General features: G+C 40.5%; 1 protein-coding gene across 2 annotated transcripts in view; it reads left to right on the top strand.

Annotated features, from left to right (window-relative positions):
• Window positions 1-8,042: 8,042 nt before the first annotated feature.
• The window catches only part of RFTN2 (raftlin family member 2), an 84,131-nt gene continuing 71,949 nt past the window's right edge, over window positions 8,043-20,224 (top strand). The window contains exon 1 of one of the 2 annotated variants that reach the window (XM_066344874.1): window positions 8,043-8,702. In XM_066344874.1, coding sequence (XP_066200971.1) covers window positions 8,564-8,702 — 139 coding nt within the window. In that variant the 5' untranslated portion in view covers window positions 8,043-8,563. The remainder of the gene's footprint in view (window positions 8,703-20,224) is intronic. The other variant, XM_066344875.1, reaches the window with a different exon arrangement.

Genomic DNA, 20,224 nt, shown 5'->3' with positions numbered 1-20,224 from the left:
TGATAAGGGGTTAATAACCAAAATTTATAAAGAACTTGTAAAACTCAACACCAGGAAGATAAACAATCCAATCAAAAAATGGGCAAAAGAAATGAATAGACACTTCTCCAAAGAGGACATACAGATGGCCAATAAGCAGATGAAAAAATGTTCAACATCACTAATCATTAGAGAAATGCAAATTAAAACCACAATGAGATACCACCTCACACCAGTCAGAATGGCGCTCATCAACAAAACACCACATAATAAGTGCTGGCGAGGATGTGGAGAAACGGGAACCCTCCTGCACTGCTGGTGGGAATGCAGACTGGTGCAGCCACTGTGGAAAATAGTATGGAGATTTCTCAAAAAATTAAAAATTGAACTGCCTTTTGACCCAGACATCCCATTTTTAGGAATATATCCTAAGAACACCATAGCACTGTTTCAAAAGGAGAAATGCACCCACCCCCATGTTTGTGGCAGCATTGTTCACAATAGCGAAGATCTGGAAACAGCCCAAGTGTCTATCAGTGGACGAGTTGATTATAAAGCAGTGGTACATATATACAATGGAATACTATGGAGCCATGAAAAAGTAGGAAATCTTACCTTTTGCGACAAACTGAATGGACCTGGAAACTATTATGTTAAGTGAAATAAGCCAGGCAGAAAAAGAAAATATCATATGACCTCACTCATTTGAGGAATCCAATGAACAATGTGAACTGAGGAACGGAACTGAGACAGAGGAGAGATCAAAGGGACCAGAGGAAAAGAGGACAGAGGGAAAGGGGATGATAGGAGGGGATAAACCTGAAGGGAAGGGAGGAGGGCGTTATGAGGAGAGGGGCAAGGGAGATGTTGAGGGGAATATGGGGGAGGGGGAATGCATTCAGGACAACACTAGAATTTATGTAAACACAATAAATTAAAATCAATAAAAAATATGCATATCTCACTGTTTTCTTAGGTTTCCTTTCATATTGTTCAAGAAATGTTTTATAACTTTCTACATACAAGTCCAGCTTATATTTTGAGAGATTAATTACTAGAGAAAAACTACATAGTTTATCAATAATGTAATAGTGTACTTTTCTGAAAATTATAATTTTTTAACTGTTACTCAGGTTTATGAAACTGGTAAAAATCTAAGCTACTGAATTCTGTTTGAAGAAAGAGTGGCGGGGGGCCCAGAGCCCCACCTGCTCAGCCTTCTCTCGTGGGCAAAGGCCCATCTCTTCACAAGAACAGGCATCTCTTTGGAATCAGAGGCCTCTGCCATAGTAGTTTGAAAACTTCTGATCTAGAAGAATAAACAGTTAAGAATACTCAAAAAAGCCTGACCAGGCGGTGGCAGAGTGGATAGAGCATCGGACTGGGATGTAGAGGACCCAGGTTCGAGACCCTGAGGTCGCCAGCTTGAGCGCAGGCTCATCTGGTTTGAGCAAAGCTTGAACCCAAGGTCGCTGGCTCGAGCAAGGGGTTACTCGGTCTGCTGAAGGCCCGCGGTCAAGGCACATATGAGAAAGCAATCAATGAACAACTAAGGTGTTACAACACGCAATGAAAAACTAATGATTGATGCTTCTCATCTCTTTCCATTCCTGTCTGTCTATCCCTCTCTCTGACTCACTCTCTGTCTCTGTAAAAAATAAATAAATAAATAATAAAAAAAAATTTTTAAATACTCAAAAAAAATTTTTAAGAGTAATAATATTGTGGACTGCCCTGACCAGATAGCTCAGTTGGTTAGATCATCGTGCTGAAATTCAGAGGTTGCCAGTTCAAATCCCCAGTCAGGGCACATACAGGAACAGATCAATGTTCCTATTTTTCTCTCCCCCTTCCTCTCTTGCTAAAATCAATATGTAAACGTGTGTGTGTGTGTGTGTCTTGAACTGATGAACATTGAAAGACTATAAAGCTATAAATAATTTTAAATGTTATGTTGAGAAGTCAGACTATAGCAAACAAAATAAAAAGGCAAAAGACAAATCTTAGTCTATATAACTATTAACTATGTAATGAATATGGCAATTATAATCATTTTTAAAAAGTGTTTTTTGCCTGACCAGGCAGTGGCGCAGTGGATGACCCAGATTCGAAACCTAGAGGTTGCTGGCTTGAGTAAGGGATCACTTGGTCTGCTATAGCCCCCCCATCCCACTCCACCCCCGTCAAGGCAGATATGAGAAAGCAATCAATGAACAACTAAGGTGCCACAATGAAGAATTGATGCTTCTCATCTCTATCCCTTTCTGTCTGTCTGTCCCTCTCTCTGTCTCTGTCAACAAAAAAAGTTTTTTTCAATAAGTATTGCTTTCAATAAGTTACTAATGAGGAAATATGACTACATTGTGAAACTAACACTACATTAAAGAGTCAAAACTTAATATTAGTCTTCTAGCTTGTGAATTCTGGAGAGCATAAACTGGCTTTTTTATCTTTGTGTCCACATAGTGCCTTACATGTATAATAGGTGCTCCATAAAAATTTGTTGAATTATCATTAAATTTACATCTTTAGAGCAGGACCTCATAAAATAGATTGTATTTAAAAGTTATGTCCGGCCAGGTAACTCAGTTGATTAGAGCATCATCCCTGAATCACAAAGTTTGTCGGTTTGATCCCCAATCAGGGCACATACAGGAAGAGATCAATGTTTCTGTCTCTTTATCTCTAAAATCAATAAATTTATTTTTGTATTTTTTTTTTGTATTTTTTTTTTCTGAAGCTGGAAACGGGGAGAGACAGTCAGACAGACTCCTGCATGTGCCCGACTGGGATCCACCCGGCACGCCCACCAGGGGCGATGCTCTGTCCACCAGGGGGCGATGCTCTGCCCCTCCGGGGCGTCGCTCTGCCGCGACCAGAGCCACTCTAGCGCCTGGGGCAGAGGCCAAGGAGCCATCCCCAGCGCCCGGGCCATCTTTGCTCCAATGGAGCCTTGGCTGTGGGAGGGGAAGAGAGAGACAGAGAGGAAGGAGGAGGGGGTGGAGAAGCAAATGGGCGCTTCTCCTATGTGCCCTGGCCGGGAATCGAACCTGGGTCCCCGCACACCAGGCCGACGCTCTACCGCTGAGCCAACTGGCCAGGGCCTAAAATCAATAAATTTAAAACAGAAAAAAAGTTACTATTATGCAAGAACTTTTCTTTGGAGGAAACAGAGTGGATGATACCTAATTAACACTTAGAGGCCTTAAGACTGGTGAACTCAAGTGATCTAAATTCAAGTGATCTAAATTTGAGTAGTAACTAAGAATAATAAGCAGCTACCAATTGTGAAGAATTTTTCATAAGGTTCATTTATTCATTAAAGGACTAAGTGAGCCCACACTAGAACATAGACAAGAATTGATCATGAGTCTGCATCATACTCAGCCACATAAAAGCCTGCCTGCCCTGGGGAAAACCCCATTTAAAAGAAAATACAGAAGGCTGTCCCCAAAACCTACAGTTAGCAACAAACAAATATAACTCGATACAGAAAAAAATAACCAATGTTAGAAAACATTCCAAAAATTTATTTTAATTATTATAAGTACTAAATATATGACAAGCCTGGGAAACATAATTGGTAAAAGATTGTCTATGAAAACAAATATGGTTGTGACAGCTGGAAAGCAGGGTGGAAAAGAACAGAATTAGATTCACATCTTACCCTTCATAGTATAATGCCAGATGCATCCGAATAGAACCGGAAGTAAGGGTTGTGTGAATAGGTGGAGCACAGATAGGACAGTGATAGCACTCTGTAGGATACTGTAATGGTGGATACATGTCATACATTTGTCCAGATCCATAAAATGTACACCACCAAGTGTGACCCCTAATGGAAACTGTGGACTATGGTGATAATGATGTGTCAATGCAAAGTCATTGATAACTAATGTGCCACTCTGGTATTTGATGTTAGTGGATGTTAGTAGAAGGTTATGAATGTGTTGGGAGAGGGAATTCTCCTTACTTTCTGCTTAATTTTGCTGTAAACCTAACATTGCTCTAAAATATCAAGTTTATTTATTTAAAAACAAACAAATCAGCACTGACCTGGAATGCTAAGGTTGCCAGTTTGAAGCCCTGGGCTTGTCAAGGAGCATATGACAAGCAACCAATGAACAGCTAGAGTGAAAAAACTACTTCTCATCCCCTGCCCCCTCTCCGTAAAATCAATAAATAAAATCTTTTTTAAAAAATCAGAACATTTGTTCAAAAATTAGAAATATACCATCAAAGAAATGTACATTCTTTTTTCTTGAGAGAGAGAGAAAGGGAGAGAGATGAAAAGCATCAACTCATAGTTGCATCACTTTAGTTGTTCATTGATTGTTTCTCATATGTGCCTTTACTGGGGGTCTCAAGCCAAGCCAATGACCTCTTGTTCAAGCTAGTGACCCCACACTGAAGCTGGCAACCTCGGGGTTTTGAACCTGACACTTTAGCATCCCAGGTCAACACTCTAGGCACTGCACCACCACCACTCAGGCAAATGTACATTTTTCTTAAGGACAAAATGAAGAGGTGGAAATTTTTTTGACTGTAAGTATTTGTTTAAAAATGAAGAGGCAAAAATAAAATAATTAAAATTTAAATAAAGTAAAATGTCAAGGCAGTAAAGGGGTATGGAACAAATATATATGATAACCAACAAAGCTTACTATTCAAAATGCAGTTTTAAAGAAAAAAAGTAAGAGTAATGCCTTAAATAGTTTTATGGCCAACCACATATTTCTGTTTTTTTTATTTTTGTTTTTGTTTATGTTTTATTGTGGCAGAGACAGAGAAAGGGACAGATAGGGACAGACAGGCAGGAAGGGAGAGAGATGAGAAGCATCAGTTATTCATCATGGCTCCTTCATTGTTCATTGACTGCTTTCTCATATGTGCCTTGATGGGGAGGGAGAGGAGCTACAGGAAAGCAAGTGACCCATTGCTCAAAGCCAGCGACCCTGGGCTCAAGCCAGCGACCTTGGGCTTCAAGCCAATGACCTTTGGGCTCAAGCCAGCAACCATGGTGTCATGTCTAGGATCCCACGCTCAAGCCAGTGACCCTGTGCTCAAGCTGATGAGCCAGTGCTCAAGCTGGATGAGCCCTCGGTTCAAGCCAGCAACCTCAGAGTTTCAAACCTGAGTCCTCTGCGTCCCAGTCTGACGCTCTATCCACTGCGCCACTGCCTGGTCAGGCCCACAGATTTCATTTTGTAATATAAAGAATTATTTACTCATTAGAATACATTTTCTCTGCTTAATACTTTTTTTTTTTTTTTTTTTAATTTTTCTGAAGCTGGAAACAGGGAGAGACAGTCAGACAGACTCCCGCATGCGCCCGACCAGGATCCACCCGGCACGCCCACCATGGGGCGACGCTCTGCCCACCAGGGGGCGATGCTCTGCCCATCCTGGGCGTCGCCATATTGCGACCAGAGCCACTCTAGCGCCTGAGGCAGAGGCCACAGAGCCATCCCCAGCGCCCGGGCCATCTTTGCTCCAATGGAGCCTTGGCTGCGGGAGGGGAAGAGAGAGACAGAGAGGAAAGCACGGCGGAGGGGTGGAGAAGCAAATGGGCGCCTCTCCTGTGTGCCCTGGCCGGGAATCGAACCCGGGTCCTCCGCACGCCAGGCCGACGCTCTACCGCTGAGCCAACCGGCCAGGGCTCTGCTTAATACTTTTTAATTGATTTTCTTGTATGTAAACTATTTTTCTTTGACCATTTATGAAGTAAAATCTAAGTATCTAGGAAATACTAAAGTGGGAAAAAAATAATCTTTACAAATATCTTCACTATAAAAATTTTAAAAACACCCAAATGTTACTAACAAACATTGTACTAACTGATACAATGAAATTCCACATACCTGTTAAAACAGCAAGAATGTTTGCCATATTAATACCTGGAAATGTGTTGTTGAAATATTAAGATAAAATTTAATTTTGTTGGACTATGGAGACAAAAATGATTACTCGCTGGCTCAAATGTGAACTAAAGGAACTGTAGTTCCTTCTAAAAATAAAAGAAATTCTTTAGGGACATAATGATGCATCATATTCATTCATTCATTTGTTCAGTCATCAGCTATCAACCAGACTTCTGCAATACTCTCCTGACTGACTTGTCTCCCTCCATTCTTGTTCCCATGCAAACTGTCTTCTCCAAAGCAGTCTTAGTGATTCATCAAAAATACAAACCGATGTTACTTGCCTACTTCAAACTCCTCCTTTGATATTTTTCATTTGATTATTTGATTCTCCTTTGTGCCTACAGTATAAAGTCCAAATTCCCTTTGTATGGCATGTGGCCCATTACAACTTAGCCCTTCCCTCCCTTACAGTTTAGTCTTCTTTAAAATTTTATGTTCTAGTAATTTCTGTTTCATGTTCCGTCAAGTGTATGCATGCTGTTCCGTGACTCTTTGATATTGCTCATACTTTTCTCTTTCTCCTGACACACGCTTCCACCTTTCTTTATCTTACGCCTATTCGTACTCCAATACAGTTTATGTATCACCCTCCAGGCTGTGTTGGAGGCCTCTTCTTGGGTTCTACAGCATCTTATGCATGCTTTATCTCAGCAGCTATCAAATCATATTGAAATGATCTGTTTAGAAGTCTGCCTTCCCCATTGTATGTACGTTTCTTTAGGGCAGAAGCCACATTTAGTCATCTTGTGTATCCAGCCTACATCTGGAAGAGAGCAGACACGTAATAAATACAGTGAGTACTTAATAAATAATCTTCAAGCACTGCTATAAAAACTAATGAACTTCAAATATTCCATTTTCTACCATACAGGAGCTCACAGCCCATCACACAAAAGAGACCATAAAAATGACAGGCATGAAAGCACTGTGAATAGTCAAACGAGTCACACTGGGTCAGAGTCTGCTGTCTTGAGCCAAATTTACCCAGAAATTGCTTACCACCAACCATGATCATCTTTCAGAATGAAGGACTGTGGAATTTTCCTCTGTTACAAACACTTCTGAGAAGTAAACTATTTAAAGACAAGTAGACAGAAGGAAGAGAGAAGAGGTCATAGTAATCTACAAATTAAATAATCCATCCCCTCTCTGAGAGTTTTCATGTGTACTCTTAGTGTGATTGAAAAAAATCTTTTCAGGCTTGTGTTCTCTAGAATCTGAAATGTGATCAGGGTTTACTTTGTAAACAATGGGAGTGGTGGCAGAATCACTTCCTATTACTTCTCTCAACCCTGTTTTAGAATATAATAAATTTATTTTGTGCTATTAGGCAGGCATAGAATGTGAGATAAGATTATCTCATTCAACCTTCATAACAAATCTATGAAGTAAGTACTATTATTAACTTCATTTTATCAGGGAGGAAACTGAAAGTTGAAGAAGTCAAGTAACTTGCCAAAGATCACGTTTCTAGTAGGCACTAGAAGCAGGCTTGAACCCAAACTGCCTGATTCTGTGGCTCACAGTTTTGATGAATGCATCATAGCACCTGACCTGTAAATGGTAAAAATGCAGTGAACAGTCATTACAATTGGCCTGTCATAAATTGTTCTGGATTTTGGGTAAAGGGCAATTTATAAGACTGAATAAATCAAGTTGTCAGTATTGTTGTTTATTTAATTATGGATCGTTTAGGACCTGTAGAGTATTATTAGTTACTATCATAAGCCTTCTAATAGTAAAATATTTCAAACTTTAAAGATGTTGGGGGAAACTAGTTATCCACTTATCTGTCTCTCCTTTGCAATTAAATAAAGTCTTTTTATTAAAACATTTTAATATTTTTTTTCTATTTGGCAGTTGTAATTAGTGTATAATTTTTCCAGCAAAAAGAACCTTCATGTGGAAAGAAATCCTCAAAAGTACAACCTAAAAACTAAAAGCGTTTGTTTAAAAAAGAAAAACAACCTTTCTCCTTTTAGACTCCACACTTTCCTCATAAAGCTAACTTCCGTTCTGGAAATGATTTTTGTTCCTAACCATGTTGAAAATCCATTTCTTTCATCTCTTCCCTCTCTCCTTCTCCCTCTCTCTCTCTCTCTCTCCTTTTGCTTTCTTGGTAGTAGCCAGGAGGAAGGAGGGGGTGGGTACAGGAAAGAGGGGAAAAGAGAAAAAAAGAAAAAGAATCACACGCCACTGGGGTCTGAATATATCCTCTACTTGTAGATATTTCCATCTGAGTTGCACTTTTGCCTTTTTATTTCCGTTTTGGACACCTCTTTTATCATCCAGCCAACTGGAATAGACAAAGCACAGTTGGTGCTCTGAGCGACAGAACTCTGGTAGGGGGCTGGCTGTAAATTGACGTGGCATGGAAATTCTCCGCTAAGTTGTAGCAGCTTGCATGTTTCTCCGAAGATCAAGCCCAGCCTCCCGGAGCTGTAGCTTAATCATGACCGGCGCAACGACTGTACAAAAAAATGGATAGAAAAAGTCTTCAGATTCTTTCTTTGGACTCAAATGTTTTCTTTTTGAGTATCTATGGTTTAGCTGAAAAAATCAAAGCAGTTAGGTCTGTAACTTTCTTTTTGCAGCTTAAACAACACAGTTTGCTGCTCTCCTTCCTCTGTCCTGCAATTTAATTCATTACAGATTTTGCCATGGGGTGCGGACTTAGAAAGCTAGAAGACCCTGATGATAGCAGCCCTGGAAAAATATTTTCTACCCTGAAGAGACCGCAAGTGGAAACAAAGACAGAATTTGCTTACGAATATGTATTGCTGGATTTTACTTTACAAGGTACTTTTTCCTTCTGTTTTATTTGTTAAATGAAATGTTTCAAAGAAAGATAAAAGACTACTAATTTTTCTAAGTGTTGGTTTGTGAATTTTTAAATTGTTCTTCATAATCAGATTGTATAATCAATCTGACACTAATGCTTTGTCTCTTAATTATATATTAAGGATTTTATTTTGATTGCTTCGTTATTTTGTGACATGATTCATATGTACTTTATAAAATTAGAAAAACTGCTAAGAAATATTTCTCTCATTTTTAAATCAAATGCTTATTTGTAGAAGTGTAGATGGAAAATGCTTGATTTCAAGGCCAAATAGCTAATGCCTTAATGACAGTTTGTGTTTTGAAAATGATCTGAAAGGCACAGAAGGTAACATGTAGGAAATACTACTTGCATCGTGTGAAAGAGTATTTGCTAAGACAATTCTGAGGTTTCCAGCTACGTGAAATTTTGTGATTGTACTCGTTATATGATATTTTTGACCAAACTACACTTAAAGTTTCAACATACAGTAAAAAAGAAAAACATAGTCTCCTGTAAGACACTTCCTTTGCTTGGTGCCCTGTCCCTAACAGAAACTCCCTGTTCCAGAAAGTTGGAAACACAAATAAACAAGCCCAGATGGCAGCCCTGTGGAAGGAACAGAGGCAGCTCGACTTCACAAATACTTTGCCTCACTTCTTTGGGAAACTTAAGAGTTTCCAACCTCACAGATGAAACTGAGTTTTTACAAAGCAGAACTGTATCTTTACTAATGGGATATTAAAATGGAATTTAGAGCTTGCTGTTAGAATTTCCAGATACCAGTATTTTAAGTTCTTATTACAAAGTTATATACTTTTAATATGAGAAAGCCACACTTGTTATTGGTGGTTAGAAAGTTTAAACTGAGCATAGTATCATGTTGGATAGCATTTAATTTCTTTTCAACTTAAACACAAATTCTCCATGTTTTGGTTTGCCCTGTGAACAGTGCATCTTTGTGCGAGAAGCAGCAGCAGCCCATTTTTCTTTGTCAAAAACTGAGCTAGCCAGCCAGCAAACTCCCTTCCAGGGGCAGACACAAAATCTGTATAGATACTTTTAACATATTCACATTTTTACTTTTATCTAAGGATAAGGCTACCAAAGGGGGAAAAGGTTGGTGTTCTTAATTATCTTTTTAATTATGAAAATTAAAAGTCAATTAAGTTCATGGCAATTAAAGAAGTAACCAATCGTATGAACTTTCTCTATACTTTTTCAAAAACCATTATTTGAGAAAATTTTTGTGATGTTGTGCAATATTTCCTCCATTGATTGTCCATGTCTGTTATTTTTTAAGGCTGATTTCTGTAAATCCATAGGACACAAACAGTCACTCTCCTTAAACTTAAAACCTTGTCTAGTCATCAACTTCAGGCCAGGGCCATTTTGATCTGCACTTTAAGATTTGCTGCACAATTTCTCATGGGATCAAGAGCTTACAGTAACTTGAAATATTTTCTGTTTTATTTCCTCCCAACAATGTTAAAAATGTCAAACAAATCTGTGTAAATGCGGTCATCATTAAATCAGAAAGCTCTACAGCATTTTTTATAAGTCATTTTGATTTTGTTATTATCAGAAGTCCTCTCTGTGAAAGAAATACAATTTCTACCTTCCACACTAGGTGTTTGGAGGAGGTACCAGATTGTTACATTATAGTTTGCAAATGTTAACACACAAAGCAGGCATATATTTTAAAGTTGCATCTGGTTCCTATTTGGTCCAGATGCCCCATCTCCTGATGTTCCTTTTCTCACCAATTATTCCACGTTTTTGTTTTGGTTTGGTTTGGTTTTGTCTTTGCCTCAGAAGCAAAGGCTCTGCATCAGCCCAAGTCCACAGACCACCTTCCTGTTTCATCCCTGACCGCCACCAGCCACTCCAGCATACAGAGGAGCGAGTCAGGGAAGATGAAAACATGCCCGCCTTGCATTTGGCACTGGCGGTTCTGTCCCGGGATACCTGTAAGGAGGACGGAATAGTGGTACCCCTGCCTCTCAGCGGCCACTATGTAATGAGCACCCTTCCAGGAAACAAAATGGTCTGGTGACAGCTGTGTGTGCTCACGATGAGCCTATCTCTTACCTTGTCTTCCAAACACAGAACGCGAGACAGAGTAGTCTCAGTGGGGCAAGAGGAGGAGACTCTTCCAAATTTCCTGTTATGGGGGCTATAATTATCTTGAACAACTTAATTATTTTCCACTAAGTTACATGTTATAGTCTTTCCCTCTCTCTCTCTCTCTCTGCCTTCTCCTACACTTGTTTTTTTCATTGGGGGGGGGACATTCTTTGAGCCATTATTTACATCTCTGTGGGAGAGATAATAGCATGGTCATTAAGCATGAGCCTCTAGAGTCAAAAGGTTCTGAATCCCATAACTGTGGCAAGTTTGTAAACTTAGCTATACCTCAGTTTTCTCATCTGTAAAATGAGAGTTCAGTGGAGCTTACATAACAGAGTTAGTCTACGGATTAAAGGAGATAATATAAAATAATCTACTTGTAAAGGTACCTGGTACTTTAGTAAGTACTTAATAAAAAATTATTACTATACCCCCTGGCTTTATGCCAGGTGTACGAAATACACTAGTGAGATTTCAATACATTTTTGGTAATAAATTTTCTGGTTTATTGTATAATTGTGTATGTTCATTTACCAGAGTGTGTGAGTATATATATGAGTATCTTAAATATAACTTATTAATGAATAGTTAAATTAACTCTGCAAATTATTCAAAGGGTTTGTTTACCTCCCTGTACAAGCCCAGTAAACAATCTAAATAATAATAGACTTACGGATTTTTAGAGCATATTTAGCTTTATGACTAAAATGAGTTTCTATAATACTAAAACCCAACAGAAGGACAGCTGGTAGGTTCTTTATTTTAATTTCTAGTAGAATTATGTAAAATATATTAAGTAAAATTTTGCTGACCTCTAGCTTACTTTCTTATTATTAGAACAAGAAACTCTCGTTGTCTTTTATCATAACTGTTAACAACAATAAATATATATAATATATGTATTCTGTAGAACAGGGGTCCCCAAACTACGGCCCGCGGGCCGCATGCAGCCCCCTGAGGCCGTTTATCTGGCTCCCGCCGCACTTCCGGAAGGGGCACCTCTTTCATTGGTGGTCAGTGAGAGGAGCATAGTTCCTATTGAAGTACTGGTCAGTTTGTTGATTTAAATTTACTTTTTCTTTATTATAAATATTGTATTTGTTCCCGTTTTGTTTTTTTACTTTAAAATAAGATATGTGCAGTGTGCATAGGAATTTGTTCATAGTTTTTTTTATAGTCCAGCCCTCCAATGGTCTGAGGGACAGTGAACTGGCCCCTTGTGTAAAAAGTTTGGGGACCCCTGCTGTAGAAGATGCCAATAAGTAGTGCAAATGTAAAGAAGAACTAAGACATAATTTCTGCCCTCAAGTATTCTATATTATGATTGGTCAAAGGGGCCAAGACCATGAACTCCTCAAGGTCAGGAACAGTATCTTAACCACCTTTGTATCCCCTGTGTTCTAGCACAGGGTTTGACACAAAACCAATGGCTAATAAGTTATGTTGAATTAACAAATGAAAAATTGCAATACAAGACACAGGAGGTGTCAAGAAAAAGAAAGTCCATTCTGAATATGATTAGTTAGAACCCAAATTAGAATTTTAACTGACCCTGAAGAAAAAATAGGGCTTTGATAATCAGAAAAAGGCAAAGAGTTTGAGAGGCTCATTCAAGGGCTATTGAACAGAGCAATGAGCTAAGAGAGGTTATTTAGAGAGAAACAGAAAATACAATTGGAAATAAATGGAGTATGGAATGCTCTGATTTGAATAACGAGGGATTTCCTGATTCTATGAGGAATAAATAGCTATAAATAAAGTTTTTGAAAAAACAGTTGATAGATACAGAGAAATGATTTTAGAATATTCATGTGAGCCCTGGCCGGTTGGCTCAGCGGTAGAGCATCGGCCTAGCGTGCGGAGGACCCAGGTTCGATTCCCGGCCAGGGCACACAGGAGAAGCGCCCATTTGCTTCTCCACCCCTCTGCCGCACTTTCCTCTCTCTCTCTCTCTTCCCCTCCCGCAGCCAAGGCTCCATTGGAGCAAAGATAGCCCGGGCGCTGGGGATGGCTCTGTGGCCTCTGCCTCAGGCGCTAGAGTGGCTCTGGTCGCAACATGGCGACGCCCAGGATGGGCAGAGCATCGCCCCCTGGTGGGCAGAGCTTCGCCCCCTGGTGGGCGTGCTGGGTGGATCCCGGTCGGGCGCATGCGGGAGTCTGTCTGACTGTCTCTCCCTGTTTCCAGCTTCAGAAAAATGAAAAAAAAAAGAATATTCATGTGAATCTTCTGGAGAGATGAGAGGGAAGAGAAAAGTTAGAAGACAGCTGTGGTAGTCAAGGCTAATCAAGTAGGAGCCTCACATGAGGGGCAGAAATAAGTCTGGAATGCAAAGGGTAATTATAACAGACATCGTGAAGGAGGAACTGGCTGGATATGAAGGGACAGAAGGAATGAGGAATCCAGGTGACTTCCCTGTTCTGAGCCTGAGTAACTGTGGAAATACTGCCTCTTACAGTAGGAGGAATGTTCCAAAAAGAGCCTGTGTGCGGTGATAGAGCAGTTCCATTGCAGGCATGCTGCATTTGAGATGGCCAAGGAATATACTGATAGAGACAGTTATAGATGCAAGGCTGGCAATGATTTCCAGGAGAAATTGAAATAGATCAAGGCTTGAAAAGAGGGAATATAAGCAGAGCACAAGTGTCTTAGGCTGAGTTGTCAGGCATATTTAGCCACATTGAGGACAACTCAACAAAATAGCAGAGAATGAATGGATAGAGCCAGAGAACACAAGGAAAGGGAGGGTTTCCAAAACAAAACATGCTCAGCAACTTTACATACTAGAGAACGTTCCAGAATAATGAAGATGCAGCACTGAAGAGAATGCATTTTAAAAATCCACAAGTGCAAGCAAGGGGTTACTTGGTGCTGTAGCCCCACGGTCAAAGGCACATATGAGAAAGCAATCAATGAACAACTAAGGTGTCGCAAGGAAAAACTAATGATTGATGCTTCTCATCTCTCTCCGTTCCTGCCTGTCTGTTCCTATCTATCCCTCTCTCTGACTCTCTGTCTCTGAAAAAATAAAATAAAATTGAAAAAAAATTCACAAGTGATGAATAATGGATCAGAAAATAGGGGAGGGGAGGAGGGAGGGAGGGAGGGAAGGAGGGAGGGAGGGAGGGAGGGAGGGAGGGAGGAAGGAAGGAAGGAAGGAAGGAAGGAAGGAAGGAAGGAAGGAAGGAAGGAAGGAAAGATCCAGATAAAATTTCTATTTCTTTCTGAATCTGTTAAATTCTTGGGCATTTCCTCAAGCAGTCAAAAGATTTTCAAGCCTGACCAGGCTGTGGCACAGTGGATAGACCATCAGACTGGGACATGGAGGACTCAGGTTGGAAACCCCAAGGTTGCTGGCTTGAGCGCAGGCTCATTTAGCTTCAGCACAGGCTCACCAGCTTGAGCACAGCGTCACTGGCTTGAGCATAGGATCATAGACATGACCCCAAGGTCACTGGTTTGAACAATGGGTCACTCGCTCAGCTGCAGCACCCCACCATCAAGGCACATATGAGAAAGCAATCAGTGAACAACTAAGAAGCCACAACAAAGAATTGATGCTTCTCATCTCCCTTCCTGTCTGTCCCTATCTGTCTTCTCTCTCTCTCTCTCTCTCTCTCTCTCTCTCTCTCTCTGTCACACACACGCACACACACACACAAATTCAAATGTAAAATGCTACATAAAAAGAAATTAATAATAAAAAATATACTTACTTAAATGGCAACATAATCTCTATCATGGTGCCTAGCCTAAATTCCTACCAGGTGAAAAAACTGTATAAGAAGTTCCATTTTGTTTGACATGGTGAGATATTTTAATTTAGGAAAAACAATAAAACCTCACAAATTCAGACTGTTGTGGAAGAGAACGAGCTTATTCTGAACTGGGGGAGGAGAAAATCTTTCATAATAGCAGAGAGTTGACTCACTTTAGTAAATATCAAGTATACTACTGATGTTGGGAGAAAATGCATATACATTTCTATCAGCAACCTACATTATATTGGGATTTTGTTCCTATATATGGCTCTTCTCTCTGGTTAGACATGTATTCATTGTTGTTGTTTTAATTAATTAATTAATTTATTTTTGCAAGAGAGATAAGGACAGAGAGAGAGACAGAGAGAGGGACAGATAAGGACAGATAGGCAGGAAGGGAGAGAGATGAGAAGCATCAGTTCTTCGTTGCAGCACCTTAGTTGTTCATTTACTGCTTTCTCATATGTGCCTTGACCAGGGGCTACAGAAGAGCGAGTGACCCCTTGCTCAAGCCAACGACTTTGGGCTCAAGCCAGCGACCTTGGGCTTCAAGCCAGCGACCTTGGGCTTCAAGCCAGTGACCAATGAGGTCATGTCTATAATCCCTGGCTCAAGCCAGCAGCCCACGTGCAAGCTGGCGATCCCGCGCTAAAGCCTGATGAATCTGTGCTCAAGCCTGTGACCTCAGGGAGTCTAACCTGGGTCCTCTGCATCCCAGTTCCACACTCTATCCACTGCACCACCGCCTGCCTGGTCAGGCCATGTATTCACTGTTTGAGCCTAGTGCCTGTGCTCTATGAACTTGCATCCTGAGCATCCTACTGAGACACCAATAAAGGAGCACGCAGTTATAACATGTATACTGCATGCTGTGGTACAGGCTATGCTAGAGATGTAAAGGTTCTAGATCCTGAAAGAAGAGCACCCCAACCTGATTGGTAGGACCCACAAAGACTCCTTTAAAGAATGCCATCTTATCTGAGATCTAAAGAATGAGTAGGGCCTGACCTGTGGTGGTGCAGTGGATCAAGCATCGACCTGGAACGCTGAGGTCGCCAGTTCAAAACCCTGGGCTTGCCTGGTCAAGGCACATATGGGAGTTGATGCTTTCTGCTCCTCCCCCCCTTCTCTCTCTCTCTATCTCTCTCTGTGTCTCGTCTAATAAAAATGAATAAATAAAAATAATTTTTAAAAAAGAATGACTGAGACTTAGACAAAGATTTGTATCCAGAATACATAAAATATAACTGCAAATAAATCAGTAAGGAAAAGACAATCCAATAGAAAAATAGACAAGGACCTTGGACAGGCAATTCACAAAATAGAAAATCCAAATGGTCAATAGATGTATGAAAATGTGCTTGACTTCGTTAATAATCAGAAAAATGCATGTTAAAACTACAGTGGGGTACCACCACAAATCATTCAAAATGGCTAAAATGTAAAAGTACTGCTAATAATAGGTATTGGTAAATTAGTGGGATCAGGTTGAAAAAGTGCTTTGACATTATGTAGTTTGTGTACATATAATCAACAGAAATGTGGGCACGTGGGCACCAGGAGGCACATGCAAGAATGGTCATGGAAGTGTCATTTGTAATAACCCAAAAGCGAGAACAACTCAGAAATTCAAGAACAAGAGACAGGAAAGATAAACTGTGGGATAGTCACAGAATGTAACACTATCCTACAGACGTTAGCATACTTTTTCTGTAGAGGGCCAAATAGTAAGTTCTTTAGGCTTTGCAAGCCATATGGCCTTTGTCACAACTGCTTAGCTCTGCCGTTGTTGTGCCAACATACCGTTTGTAACCAAACAGGCCACAGGCGGCACTTTGCCAACCTCTGCTATGCTGCAATTTAAATGAACAAACTACAACCACACAAGCCACACCAGACAAATCTCGTAAACATAATGTTGAGTGAAAGAAGACAGACACAAAAGTACATACCGTATAATTCCATTTATATAAAGCTCAAAAAATTAGTAAAACTCAACTGTAGTGTTCAAGACTGCACACTTGGATAGCAAGCGGAAAAGGAGAGCAAGGAAGTGATGACCATAAGCATTCAAGTAGTACAGAGAGGGAGAGGAGGCGCAATTGGAAAGCGTGGAAGGGGAAGCTTCTAGAATGCTCACCGTTTTCTGATTTGTGAATGAAGCTGGCTGACAAAGTGTTGGCAATTCTAAGTATGTTTTGTGCATTCTTTTGTATGTTCCATTTCAACCCCCACCCAAACATTTTTTAAAGGTTAAAAAATAGACTGAGTAAGAAGTGAGGGAAAGGCAAACAAGGCTGAAAGACAAGATGTGCAGACTCAGAAATGACAGAAAACTATGTGTGTCTGGGAATTCCGAATAAAACAGAATGGAGGGGGAGCAGCACACGGTGGAGGCCGCAGGGAAACAGGGCTGCAGGAGCTCGGAATGGCCACAGTGTGATCCTTCTTGTATCCGCCTGGAACAATGAACTACATGGTTCAACAGAGATTTAGTGTATTTTAAAACTACAGGGATTGCCCTGGCCAGGCAGCCCAGGTGGCTAGAACATCATCCTGACACGTGAAGGTTGAGGATTCCGTCCTCGGTCAGGACACATACAAAAATCAACCAGTGAATGCATAAATAAGTGGAACAACAAACTGATGTCTCTGTCTCTCTTTCCCTCTCTCCCTTCCTCTCTCTCTAAAAGTAATAAATAAAAATTTTTAAATATATAAAAATAAAACTGCAGTTATATTACTTCAATTGAAAATATTAATGAGTGGCTACAAAAAAGGCAGCTTTCATTAAAAACATAAAAGAGGGTGGGGGGAGGGGGGATGGGGTGAAGAAGGAGAGAGGGGTTGGGGGAGGGGAGGGGCACAAAGAAAACCAGATAGAAGGTGACAGAAGACAATTTAACTTTGGGGGAGTGGTATACAGCACAATCAAATGTCAAAATAATCTAGAGATGTCTTCTCTCAACATATGTACCCTGATTTATCAATGTCACTGCATTAAATTTAATAATAAAATAAAATAATTTTAAAAAAACATAAAAGATTGCTCATTTAGATACGGTAGTTTATATGTCTACGTAATTTAAAATATTTTGATAAGTAAACCAGATACTCCTTTTAAAGCCCATACATTAATTACTTAATAATTAATTGTAGTCCAAAAGCTTTAGCCCAGCTCATGTCTGAATTTTCACAAATTCTGAATTAAAATAATCCAAATCAATGAAGGTTACTTTCCTATACGTGGTCAAGCGTCCTTAGGGTGGGGCACTGGCTCTGGAGTCACTCTGTCTGGTCCAATCATTCCTACCACTTAGTAGCAATTTGGACAATTTACCTACTGTCTCACATCCTGAGTTTTCTCATCTGAAAATAATGATAATATCTACCTTATGGAATGTGTTAGTTAAGATTAGAAATGTACAGCCATATTCATTGTATTGCAGAGTCAGTAATAAACCTTTGAAAATTGCACACACAAGAAAAGAAAGAGGTTAGGCATGTAAAGTATTTTGTGTGTCTGGAACAAAACATGCACTTGGTATATGTTCCTTATTCATTTTTACTATAATTGCTAGATAGAATATGGAGATTGACAGTCTGTTTCCTTTTGAAAATATGGTAAAATTACTTGCCAGTGTTTGCACATTGCATTATTATCTGAGAAAACACTGTTTTATAAATATTTCAAAAATATACACTAATGTTCAGAAGTAAACTGGTGGAAAGAAAATATATATGTCTTGGACTGTTTTCATAGTTACATCATCAGGGCAAAGCTTTTGGCATTGAATAAGTTCTCCACTTTATACTGGTGGTGTGACTTTCTGTTTTTAAAAGTTGGTCTTTATGAAGACTTTAAGGAAAGGAGAATTTAAAAGTCGTTGATCACTTTACTTCAGAAACTATAAGGATAAATGATTGCCGCTTAACCTTCAGCATGTTTTGATTTTAATCATAAATATCCACTTTGCTCTTGTATAGCTTTCAAAGCAAATTACAAAATGCCTTCTTTCATCAGTCCTTCACAATCGCCTTGTAAGGTATAATAAAGCTTTTACAAAGCATGTAGCGTCTATTTAACAGTAACCAACCACACCCATTAATGCTATGAAGGAACACCATTTGTTCCTTCTCCCAAAGAACTGAGAAAGAACGAATGGTGGTGAGCTCAGAGCAAGATGGTTTGCAGCTGCTGCTAACCGCCAGTGCTATTCAAATTCTAGCCAAAACAACCGCCACCTCCCCCATAGTTTCCTGTGTTTAAAAAAGTAATAGAGCCTCTGATATCACTGCCCCAGTGTAAGGATATCAAATCAAAGGTTTGGCCTCCAACACTGCACCTATCATGGAGACCCATGGGCACGCCTCAGTCTGTGTGCACGGCTCTCCCCTTCCTCACATCTCTAAGCTGAATCCGCCTTCCCGCCTCATTTCAGCACAGTGGAAAGCATTGTGAAGAATCAGGGAATTACATGGAGAAAAGTTCTCCACACAATTCCCAATTTATTTTTCCTCTTCTTGTTCCTGGGTTTAACTTTCTTGACTGATGCTAGCATGTTTAAAGCCAAGTCTTGCTGTAGGATAAGAAGGATGATTTGTAAATGGAGTGAACCGCAGTCCTCCTATTACCCTCACCATCCTCTCTCCACTAATGAGGGAGACTTGAGTCCCTTCTTCTGTGTCCCAAGATGCTGAACACTGTCTGAGTTGGTCTAGGACTCTAGATGGCATGGCCGAGACCTGGGAATGCTCTGGTCTGAGGAATCCTGGAGTTGACCCAGAGCATAAGTCACAAACCAATGAGACATGGGTCGTATTTTAGCCATGAAACAGGTCTCACTTGGTGTGTACAGGGTTAAAATACTTGAACTCACTGTCACTCTTAAAAATTGAAAGGTATTACATAAGAGTTTGGGGGTTTTGTGGAGATTATAAGATCCAGTAACACTGGACCCACACGCCCATACGGCAGCTCTCAGCAGGGCTGCTGCTCTCTTGGAATGAGGTTTTGAGTATCCGGCACCACAGCTCCTTTCTTTGTTTTATCAGCCTGGTGCCTATGGGCCTTTGAGTCCATGACTCAGTTTGGTAGGTCAGTGCGAGTGAGGGACCCCTGATCTGCAGTGTGAGCTAGGGACTCCTACTCTACAGTGTGAATGTGGGACCTGAGATTCAGAGCACGAGTGAGGGACCCCTGATCTGCAGTGTGAGCTAGGGACTCCTACTCTACAGTGTGAATGTGGGACCGGAGATTCAGAGCACGAGTGAGGGACCCCTGATCTGCAGTGTGAGCTAGGGACTCCTACTCTACAGTGTGAATGTGGGACCGGAGATTCAGAGCACGAGTGAGGGACCCCTGATCTGCAGTGTGAGCTAGGGACTCCTACTCTACAGTGTGAATGTGGGACCGGAGATTCAGAGCACGAGTGAGGGACCCCTGATCTGCAGTGTGAGCTAGGGACTCCTACTCTACAGGGTGAATGTGGGACCGGAGATTCAGAGCACGAGTGAGGGACCCCTGATCTGCAGTGTGAGCTAGGGACTCCTACTCTACAGTGTGAATGTGGGACCTGAGATTCAGAGCACGAGTCAGGGACCACTGAGA

This window comes from Saccopteryx leptura, chromosome 7, assembly GCF_036850995.1.
Source record: "Saccopteryx leptura isolate mSacLep1 chromosome 7, mSacLep1_pri_phased_curated, whole genome shotgun sequence".
Classification (NCBI taxonomy): Eukaryota; Metazoa; Chordata; class Mammalia; order Chiroptera; family Emballonuridae; genus Saccopteryx; species Saccopteryx leptura.
Note: the sequence above shows the minus strand (reverse complement) of the source record. Positions and strands in the feature narration are given on the sequence as shown.